Source organism: Camponotus vicinus, unplaced genomic scaffold (assembly GCF_025532165.1).
Source record: "Camponotus vicinus isolate PSW18456_S1 unplaced genomic scaffold, iyCamVici1.0 SCAF_6, whole genome shotgun sequence".
NCBI lineage: Eukaryota > Metazoa > Arthropoda > Insecta > Hymenoptera > Formicidae > Camponotus > Camponotus vicinus.
The window spans coordinates 12282434-12293946 of NW_028141978.1; the positions used below are offsets into that span (position 1 = coordinate 12282434).

The 11513-nt window shown below is 39.4% G+C and overlaps 2 protein-coding genes across 5 annotated transcripts in view; one reads left to right on the plus strand and one right to left on the minus strand.

Moving 5' to 3' along the window:
* LOC145973300 (pseudouridylate synthase RPUSD2) overlaps nt 1–7668 on the plus strand; it is a 147810-nt gene extending 140142 nt beyond the window's left edge. For all 4 annotated transcript variants that reach the window (XM_083102578.1, XM_083102576.1, XM_083102575.1 and 1 more), the window contains 2 exons: nt 2177–2353; nt 2474–7668. In XM_083102578.1, coding sequence (XP_082958704.1) covers nt 2177–2353; nt 2474–3250 — 954 coding nt within the window. In that variant the 3' untranslated portion in view covers nt 3251–7668. The remainder of the gene's footprint in view (nt 1–2176; nt 2354–2473) is intronic.
* Nd-51 (NADH dehydrogenase (ubiquinone) 51 kDa subunit) lies at nt 7528–9833 on the minus strand. Its single transcript, XM_083102582.1, has 6 exons — nt 9688–9833; nt 9467–9531; nt 8607–9275; nt 8278–8510; nt 8016–8219; nt 7528–7929 (listed from the first exon to the last, which is right to left on the minus strand). Exons 1-6 carry the CDS (start codon nt 9734–9736, stop codon nt 7743–7745), a joined length of 1407 nt encoding a protein of 468 aa, XP_082958708.1. The 5' UTR covers nt 9737–9833; the 3' UTR covers nt 7528–7742.
* Nucleotides 9834–11513: the final 1680 nt, after the last annotated feature.

The following is an 11513-nucleotide window of genomic DNA, read 5'->3' on the forward strand; positions in this document are numbered from 1 at the left end:
GCGAGTACCTTTTTTTCCCCTTTTTTCTAGACTGTCAGCAAGTGGTTCCGAGGAGACCTCTGGTTGACTGACAATTGGCCGAATTAATTTTCGCGTGCAGACGTTTCGTTGAAGCGTTATGCAATCGGAAAGACAGCAGTATTTTATCGCATCGTCTTCGTTTCCTTGTTCTTCCGTTATTTCATACAATGATAATAAAATTATTCGACCTTTTCTCCAGCTCGTAAAATTTTTAAGTTGTTTCAATAGTATAATATATTATATCATAACTTTTTATAAAATTGTAATGATAGAGATATATTAGAAAAATATTAGAAATAATAAAGAAACAGAGATTTTATATTATTCGATAAATATTCAATATAAAGATGCTAAAATATCGTACATTATAATTGCATAGTAATGATACATTAGAAAAATACATTAGAAAGATATAATAAAAATAAGCGAGAATAATTTTAATTTAGCAAAAAAATAGCACATTATATCATAATTTTATAAAATTATAATCTAGAAATATTTATTTTATAGAAAGATTACTATATAGCAGGCAGAGTTGGGAACGTTACTTCAAAAAAGTAACGCGTTACCGTTACTGTTACTTTTCGTGAAAAGTAACTCGTTACCGTTACTAATTTTGAAAAGTAACTCGTTACCGTTACTGTTACTAAGAAAGTAACGATTCGTTACTTTTTCGTTACTTTTTATAATAGAAAAATTAAATTAATTTATTTTAAAATATAATTATTATTTTATAGTATTTATTATAATTGATTTTAAAATATAATTATTACTTTTATATATTCGATAATTATAAATTATTCCATCATTGATGTTCTTCATATTCAATTTTTCATTTATTGTAATTTAGAAATTTTAAATTTATGAATACAGAGAAAAACATCATGCATGTATATAATTTTCCAAAATATTTGCAAACTGTTTTGTAATAGGAATAAATTTTTCAATTACTAAGGGGATACTATCCAGGATTACAAAATTAAAGTAACGATAAAAGTAATGGTTAAATTCGTTACCGTTACTGTAAAAATGTAACGACGTTACCGTTACCGTTACAGACAGAAAAAAGTAACGATCGTTACCGAAAAAAAGTAACGGTAACGGTAACGACGTTACAAGTAATAACGCGTTACTTCCCAACTCTGATAGTAGGTGATATTTTTGAATCCAAAACAGAAAAAATTAGTAATTGTGTATTTATCAGCAAAACTTTGAGATTACACAAATTTAAAATTAAATTATAAATTCTTTTCTCTCTTAATCAATTAAATTATAAATTCTCTTCTATCTTAATAAATTACAAATATAATGTCATGAATATTAAATTGATTCTCAAAATTTATCTCTTCATCTTTTTCAACCCTATCATATATCAAGATCATTCCTAACCGAGTTCTGGAGCAAAAACGGCTATATAAATACGGGCTTGATATTCTGAAAAATTTACTTTACAGTGGAAGAAAATTGGAAAGAATGGTACTCTTGCGAGTGGAGAAAAGTGCCTTCAATCGCTGGATTATCGTAGCGGTTCGCCGAGATTCGATAGCGGGCATGCATTATTGCGGATACGTGCCATCGTTTGTAACCGGTGTTGATAGAAACGTGGACTTACCGGCCCCAGAAAGAATCCGATACGATCCGCCGACCGGCCAACCCATCGTTTGTACATACAAATCCACATTGTTGATCCGAACATGTAAAGTGTGCCGTTTCCCGGGCCGCGTCGATTCGAAACCGTGTCATGAATCTATTCTCCTTTGTGGGCGCGATCGCTTTTTGTCCCGAATTCGCCAGGAGAAATGGGCCGACCGCGTTCCCTCGCATGGATGTTGCATGGAAGCGCGCGCGCGAACGTATTTACGTACATTCAATTTACATTGGCCACATGCCGATAAGCACAACTCGTCAAAATAGCGTGCACTTCGTAAATTTAGCGCCTACAAATTTCACTCCTGCAGATATTCCTGGTTACACGGTGAAAAAGTTTCGCGGAGGAGAGAAATATCTTAGATGTCTAAAACTATCCCGGGATGAAGTTGATCATGTTGCTATCAATCTTCCTTTTCCACAAGTTTATATTATTATCTTCAATGCTGCGAACCAAAGTGCAATACGAAAATAAAGTTTGACCGTTTGACCCGTTTTGTGATCGCAGGTGCATCCGTGCGGCCGTTACCGGCATAACACCGTGGTCTTCATCCTGGCGAAGGAATACAACTTGAAGAACCTCAGGACCATTCACAGGCTGGACCGGTTGACCAGCGGCATACTCCTGTTCGGTAGAACGCCGAAAAAGGCGAGGCAGATGGAGCACCAAATAAGAAATCGACAGGTAAGTGTTGCATAAGCGCTCTACACAAGACAAACACGGGCGTTGCAGCTGGTGTCGCTCGTTTGTCGTTAAATGATTCGGAAATATAGCGAACGTACATGTCGCGTCTTCACATTTCAGGTCCACAAGCAATATGTATGCCGAGTGGAGGGCGAGTTTCCGGAAGAAGAGGTCATCTGTTCGGAACCGATCGAGGTAGTCTCCTACAAGATCGGCGTCTGCAAGGTCTCGGAGAAAGGCAAGGACTGCGTCACCCGCTTCAAGCGTCTTAGCTACAACGGCAAGTCGTCCGTGGTTCTGTGCAAGCCGCAAACCGGCCGCATGCATCAGATTCGCGTCCACCTGCAGTATCTCGGCTATCCCGTGGTAAACGATCCGCTCTACAACCACGTGGTATTCGGTCCGCACAAGGGTAAGGGCGGTAACATCGGCAAGACCGACGAAGAGCTCGTTCGTGATCTAATCAGCATCCACAACGCCGAGAATTGGCTCGGCATGGATGGCGACTCCGACATGAGTCTGTTCAAGCCGAAGCTGGAGTTGGAGGAGCGCGTGCTGGGTAGCGGCAACGATAAGGATAACGGCTCGTCGCCGTCATCCACTCCGGGCTTGGTCGAGGACGAGCAACAGCAGCCGCAACAACAGCCGCAGCAGCAGGAGTCCCTTAAAGTCACCGTAGGAACGCAGACGGGCTCGGAACCGCCGGATTCTACCTTCGCCAACGACAAGGTCACCGTCGATCCGCACTGCTACGAGTGCAAAGTCAAGTACAGGGACCCGAAGCCGTCGGACCTGGTGATGTATCTGCACGCGTGGCGTTACTGCGGCCCAGGATGGGAGTACGAGACGCCACTGCCCGCGTGGGCGGCGAGCGATTGGGCCGGCGACGATCGATAGTTCGTACGACGAGATCGAGGATGATCGACACGATCACGATCACCATCGCCGTCGCCATCGCCGTCGTCGTCGAGTCTCGAATCCCCTTTTGAGATATCCTTACCCCGTGCCTTCCATCCGCCAACGAGCGATCTTTTGACCATTGTACACGTACAAGTACACGAATACATAGACACTTACGCACACATACACACACGCGGACATGCGATAAACAAAGATGCATACCCCTGTAACTTCGGCCGTCGAATTTCTCGAGGCTGCAATCCGAGAGAAATGGGATTGCTGGAACAATCTCGTCGCTCGATTTGCATTTCTGCGATTTCTCGCCGTCGATATGTAAATGACAACTCGGCGTTATTGTGACGTCTCTGGGAGGGCGGAAACAATTTCAACGTGCCGTCGTTCGCGCGCAGAAATGTACGTTTCGATTCTCTAGTTTGTGTGCGTTCTCATTCTGGTCATACGTTCTGGCAGAGTCCCCGTCGGATTTGCAAATCCCACATGCGGACGAATCTTACGCGGGAAACGATCCGAGACGACGTTATATTATGCGAATTAATCATAGCGACAAAAGACATGTTGTATACCGGCTCTATTATCCTAATATTATCCTGATTTTGCGAGCCAAATAATAAATCAGAGCATCATTATTGTTATTTTTATCCTCCACCGCGGCGTGTTTCGAATTCTATAATCACATTTCCCTTGCGTGAACGGACATGAGACGCGTTGTATCTCAAATTGTTTGCAAATGCAGCGCAAAGTCACGCCGACCAATGAAGTGTAATAAAGCACAACGATTGTTCCTACGATCGTTTCTCTCTATAACAGCTTTCAAAGAAGATCTTTGTACGGTCAATCGATCAAATGTTTACAAGTCGCAGGACTTCGTTGTAACTTACGGAAACAATGGCGTTCTAGTAATCTTTTTTTTTCTATCAGAGGAATATTGTAACAAATATATATAGATGATCTGTGATTATATTATAATATAATGCGATATTTATCGACTAAAACGACTTAACGATCAAGAAACGGTTGCGAGGCGATAAAAAAGGCTAAAGATAACTTCCTCTTAATTTTTAATACAGTGGACAAATATAGGTAATTGAATAATCCTTCACATTTTTAATTATAATTCGAACGCAATTCGCGTAAGCGCAACTCTGTGCAGTGTATCGCGCGTATATAACTCGTATATAAAAATCACTTATGCGAACGTTTTATAGGCAGACTGAGACAAATGTATGTTTTGTAAAAACGCGAGTCTCAGCCGCTTTTATGTGCGACGGCAGTCAAAAAGTCACTGCCACTGGAGCGAGAGATACCCCTAACACGTGACAGAAGATTGATGTATCTGTCGGAGGTGGCACGGTGGATTCCGATGGATCGTATCGTTCGTCTTGATTTATGACGTACAGAAATGTAGAAAGCCTCGCGGTTTCCTCTTTTATTTTCTACGGCGACGAGAGTCGCCTGCAACTATTACTCTCCGATCTTGCGGGACATTTTGATTCACGAGAGATACCGCTCGATCCATTTCTCAAAATTCCGACGCTCTTTGCAGAAGCGTCTTATCATCCAAGAATAAACGACAGCGCGAAGAGTAAGTATCCGACACGTTTCGCTAGCACTCGGTCGCGCGACCAGCGACGTTCCCGAGAATGGAACGTACTTGGTAACGTAAAATGATCATCGCTGGCTCCGGATTTGACCTCGGGATTGACTTCGAAAACGAAACCGAAATGAACCGGTGATATCGGTTATATTCGCGACTGCCGCTGTTGCTTTTGGCATCGAACCACTTCGGCACTTTGGCCTGACAGAAGTCAGTTAACTTGGCGATAAATTTATCTCCGTGCTTCGACGACTCGTTCCTGGAACAATTTCAACGAAGCCCTGCGATTTCCGCGTATTATCGTATATATTTTAGTGATGTATCGCTAATATACTCGTTGCGTGAAAAAGCGAGATCCCGTAGTGAATGTCGGTGAACCGAGAAGACGAGTGGGAATGAATAACGTCGGTATCAATCGTGCATTAAATGTTATTAGATCGTCAGTTTCTTCCTATCGCGACCAAGTTCGTCTGGTTTTCAAAGGATGTCACGTTGCACGATTCTCGAAACCTGGGAAACATATGATACGCATCGCGCAAGCAATTAGCATCATTTCCTACCTACTTATACTCGTCGACGATGAGAGACACCCGGTTAAGGAACAGTAGTTCGATTCCCATTGACATGTAACGCGAATGTTTCGGATGGTTTCGAGAATAGATGTCTAGGAACCGGGACGATTGGCGGAGGAGATGGAATTGTATCCTCCTCCTGTGTAGAACGTTACTATGTAGGCAGGGGACTGACGTGTGGTAACTGCGATAGAGAGGCGCACATCTATTTTTATGGCAAATACATGTATTAACGCGAAACTGGATGCGCGATGGCGCGAGTCCAGCGGCAGGGGTCTCCAACAATAAGCGTGATCTTGCCGAAAGACAGCCAATGATCATGCCAAAGAGCGAGCGACCAGCGAGCTTTTAATCATATCGTGTATAATGTACCTTTTCTCGAGGCTTCTAGAAAAAAGCCTTTGCGAAAGAAGAAAGAAAAGCGCGACTCGTCCGGGGAGAGGACGGGAAGAAGACAAAGCGTTTCGCAACAAGTACAATCCAAAAGCGAGTAAAATGCGAGAGTGCTATAATTTTATTTTACTATTACAAGTCACGTTCTGATCGCGATTGATACCGATATCTATATATATAAATATATGCATATACAGTGTGTTTCGGAACGACATCGATAAACTTTCTCAACATATTCGGCAGATTATTCTAAACAAGAAGATTCATATATTATCGATTCGTTATCGAGACATTGATAGTTTAATAAACCAAAATTACACATTTATATTCATACTTTATAATTTACCTGTAATTTTTCTTTAATGAGATTTTATATTCTTTACTTAAAATGACATGCAGAACACACTGGTAAAGTTGATTAATTTCACTCTGAAACACTCTGTATATATATGAATATGTATTAAAAGAGAATAAAGAGATAACAACGGACCTATCATAAAAGACAGTGTGTGCGCTTACTAACTCGACCAGGATAGCTCTCCGAAATAGGCGGGCTATCCCGAAAAAAATGTAACGGCTAACTTAAATCTTATTATTTAAGTAACTAACGATAATTCGAGAAAAAAAAAATCGCGAAAAAGACAGTTCCGATTTTAGCGGCGCTAAGGAGCGAGAGAGAGAGAGAGAGAGCGAGCGAGAAAGAGAGCGAGACAGACAATATCCGTCTGTTGTATCCGTGAACGAATGAGTGTGCTTTTGTATATATGTATTGTATACGCACATTGTACCGTATCTTTAAAGCCACATTAATTATCCGTACTGTAGTCGGCGGAAACGTTAGCGCTAGCGAATTCTCTTGTATGATGAACGAATAAATGCAAAGTATCGTTCGATAAGAACTTGTAGTGGCGAATATTTTTATCGAACGGTTGCGAGCTCACTTCTTACGTTTCGCTCCGAATTTCCCCCATAAATAACGAGCGGATCGTATGCATGATTCATGGAGAAAGGAAGCGGTTCCCCCTATCCTTCATTCCGAATGCGCGTTTCCGTGGCAAAAATATTTCTCATTCGATATAATGGTATCGTTTGTCTCATCGTTACCTGCATAATACACCGCCAGTGCCGTTACTATAATTCGTGTATTTCCAGCACCCGCATCGTGCGCGATGTACCATAATTCCCACGAAGACTACGTAAAAGTATGTACGCTGTTTGCAGGGGAGAGTGCAAATGTTAAAAAATAAATGTTAATCTTAGGGCCCTAAGTAAATTCGATCGATATTTGAAGATGAATCAAATTTTTGTTGTATTTTACGCATGCGATATCCCCAACGTTTCTCTCTCTGACATCGTATATTTTTCTAGAAATCTAAAGTTGGCCTGCTGTCTCTTGGCATTTCATTTCAGGGATATTATTATTGAAGAAGAAGTGGATTGCTCATGTAATTCACATAAGAGCTTCCTTAATGTCTAGCATCGTAACCAATTCTGATATTGATGACATCAATTTCCTTCGCGCTAAACCGTCCGAGATAAGATATCACACGAGTTTTGACCCGAAACGCATCGCTTCGCAGACTTACTCTCCTCTCTGAATGCGTTACGAGCTTCTTGGCCTAATTTGCAATCTTTCTAAGGAAAAGGAATATCTACTTGCGATCTACGTACATATATGTATATATATAAATATATAAGTTTTTTCTCTTATGTTTCTTTTATTAATCGAATCATCAGGGTGAACGATCAGCCCGGGTTCGAAAGACATCGTTACATGAGAATCGTGACTATCGCATGTAAATTCACTTATATACACTGAAAATAAATATATAAAATCTTACCGGGATTGCTCTAAATATTTTTTTTCTCTATTACATGTTAATCTCCGGTTCCTATATTGCTCGACTTTTCAATTGGACATGGCATGCTTTTGTTCTTTCAAGCGCGCCTCGATCTCTGGCCTAAAATGCCTGATTAAACCTTGTACGGGCCACGCGGCGCCGTCCGCCAGAGCGCAGATTGTGTGCAGTTCTATTTGTTTCGTAAGCTCCCATAGCATATCTATCTCGTGCACTTCGGCGTTACCATCGACGAACCTAAGAGAAAAAAGTTTATATATTTGTATGATAAAATCTAAATAATAATTTTTTCGAATTGGCAATTTATAAGTTTGTATACTTACCTCTTTAGTATTTTAAACATCCAACTGATACCTTCCCGACAAGGTGTGCATTGTCCGCATGATTCGTGCTTGTAGAAGCTTATCAAACGAGTGATAGCTTTGATTATATCCGTCTGCTTATTCATCACAATTACCGCGGCCGTGCCGAACGAGCTTTGCACTCTGATGAGGTCATCAAAGTCCAGCAATACGGTGTCGCACGCACTGAAAGAACATTTCAATCATGATTTTTGTTGGATCATCGGAGAAGCCGGATGTTTACCTCTTGGGAATGACGGGAGTTGAAGAGCCTCCAGGAATGACACCTAGTAAATTATCCCATCCGCCGATTACACCTCCTGCATGCCTGTCAATGAGCTCTCTTAAAGGGATGGACATTTCTTCCTCGACAGTACAGGGATTGTTTACGTGTCCAGAGATGTTGAAAAGCTTAGTTCCATGATTGCGTGTGCGACCAAATGAAGCAAACCACGCTCCACCTCGGCGACAAATTGTCTGTTGTGAATAAATAATATTATGAAGGTAAAAAAATAATGATGTATAATAATATATGAGTATAAAAAAATCTAAATATCAGTATGTAATACGTACAGGCGCAACTGCTACAGTTTCGACATTAGTGACAGTCGTAGGACATCCAAATACACCGACATCGGCCGGGAAGGGTGGTTTTAGTCTCGGTTTGCCTTGCTTGCCCTCGATGGATTCGATAAGAGCGGTCTCCTCGCCGCAAATGTACGCGCCCGCTCCTCGTACAGCAAAGATGTCGAAATCATATCCGGAGCCACAGGCGTTCTTTCCGATTAGACCAGCTTGATAAGCTTCGGCTATGGCGACTTGCATGTTGGACGCCTCGTTGTAAAATTCACCGCGTATGTAAATATAAGCGGCACAGGCACCCATAGCACGACCGGCAATCAAACAGCCCTCCACGAGCTTGTGCGGATCGTGTCGCAGAATCTCGCGATCCTTACATGTTCCTGGTTCACCCTCGTCGCCGTTGATCACCAGATATTTGGGTCTACCATCCGCTGGCTTGTTCATGAAGGACCATTTCATCCCAGAAGGGAAACCGGCTCCACCGCGGCCTCTCAGACCGGAAATCTTGATCTCGTTGATGATCCAATCGCTACCTTTGTCCAATATCTCCTTAGTTTTGTACCAGTCGCCGCGGCTCATGGCACCTTTCAACCGCCAGTCATGCCTGCCGTACAGGTTTGTAAAGATGCGATCCTGATCAGACAGGGGCGAACCCTGTTTCTGTAAAAGAAGAAAAAAAGATGCTGAGATGGATATTGACATTTAGCGTAGTTTTATATTATCATGCTGTTTTTAATTATATTTTTTGTAGTTAAAATAATATAAGCATATATATTGAAACTATGAAACAAAAAAGATGAAAGATGTAAAGTACAATTAAGAAATAGTTTAATGTTGAAAAAGAGTCTAACTTTTCCCTCAGGAGCGGCATCGGCGAACGTTCTCTGCTGGCTGCTCAAACTAGATCCGAGGAGACCTTTAAATAGTGCAACTTATTTGATTACATAACCTCGCACCCATGAAATATATCTCAATAGATGAAAATATTATTTTTGAAGTATAACATACGTTCACGACATCGGCGATTTATGACAATGCGCACTTTGATGACGAATGAATGCTCGAAACTCACCTAATTGTCTCCTCGAAATCTGCAAACAACGCACTATGGTACTTGCCATCTTGCCACCATTTTGCAGGACACGAACCGTTGAATCAGCTGATCGAGAAATGCCTCAGACATTTACTCAATCGGTCAAAGGGTATCGATCGTCGATATACTTATGTGTTGACATCAATGCCGCCATTTGCGTCTCTGTTATAGGAAATTTATGAATCGCACAACTCTCAGCTGTGGTCTTGAATAGTTTGACATTTATAGATGACATCAGAGAGAAGACTGAGAGATGTCATGGCCCGCTTTTATTTATTTTATTTTTTTTTTTTTTTATTATGCGAAAGGCAAGGCATTGGCTCATGGGCCATACAGCGCATGTGTTACAAACTTCCTCATCGACACTAGATACTAAAATTGTACTATAGAATGTACATTATTTATACATATAAATATCACTACACATTTAATTATCATTTATACATATTATAAAAATCATTTATACATATAGATAAATAAGTAAATACATAACAAGATAAGACAAAATAACATAGGAATTATTACTAGAAAACATTCCAGACTTTGAACTATATTAATAAAAACATCTTAAAATAAAAATAAAAATAAAATTAAAAATTAAATTAAATTAAAGATAAATTAAATTAACTTAAAATTAATAAATTACGTTAAAATAAATTACATTAAAAATATTGATGTAAGAAAGCATCTATACGTTACTAGTAAGCCCGCTTTTAGATGATCCCTGGAAGCGATACTCCCTCTGTGGACATTAAAAACATGGACGTGAACTACAAAACCAATGTCCACGAATGTTCTCAGAGGGTAACATATATGTCCCTCTGATAATATAAATAATATAAATAAAAATATAAATAATTTAATTAATAATAATTTATTATATAAAAATATTAGTATGATCTCTCTTTTCATGCTATTATTTATTTATTTATTTATGTGTCTTTTTTTTTCTTTTTCCCAACATCATTTATTTATTTATTTATTTATTTATTTAGTTCACTCTAAGTCAGTCTTTTAAAATGCAAAACTAAATATTATAAAATTTGACTTCGGAAAAGCGCGGTAAAACAATCGAATAAATTCAAATCATTAGCATAACAAAAGGTTCCGTGATACATCAATCGTTTAATAATTAATTTAAAATAAAATATACCTGTATAATTTAAAATTCCGCGTGTATATGTAGTACGTAAAATATTTCGACAGAGAATTATCAATAATATCATGTTTGGCCTTGGCGACGTATAGCAAGCGCGCCATACATGTCACGGCTTTGTCATTATTCGCACGGTGACACTCGAATAATAAAGTAGTAGTGTGCAAAACGCTTCGTATATTATCAAATTCTTTTTCCAACCCGATCGTGATTAATATTGCAACATAATTCGTTATAATTATTATAATTAACAAGTATCTTTTGATTAAATTTTTCTAAAAAGCAAGTATAAATTAATTATTAATTAAACAATAGTTATATCACGATTTTTCATTACTTTAATTTTTGATCTTACGAGATTTGTATTTTATGCATATATACTATATATACATACATCAACAGTATTAGTGCTACTCGCTCTGCTTATTACTGCTATATTATTAATTTAAATCTCGTATAATTGTCGCTCTTATGATATAATAAAATGCGAATTTCATATAACTATTCCGCGATCGAGAATAGCATGCAAAATGTCCCACGTATTAGACTATGGTAATTAATCGTATTCTACTAATTGTAATTAATCGCATTTACGCGGATGAGTGTCACCAGGAAACAGTGAAGAATATACAAGGGAAAAAAAAAAATC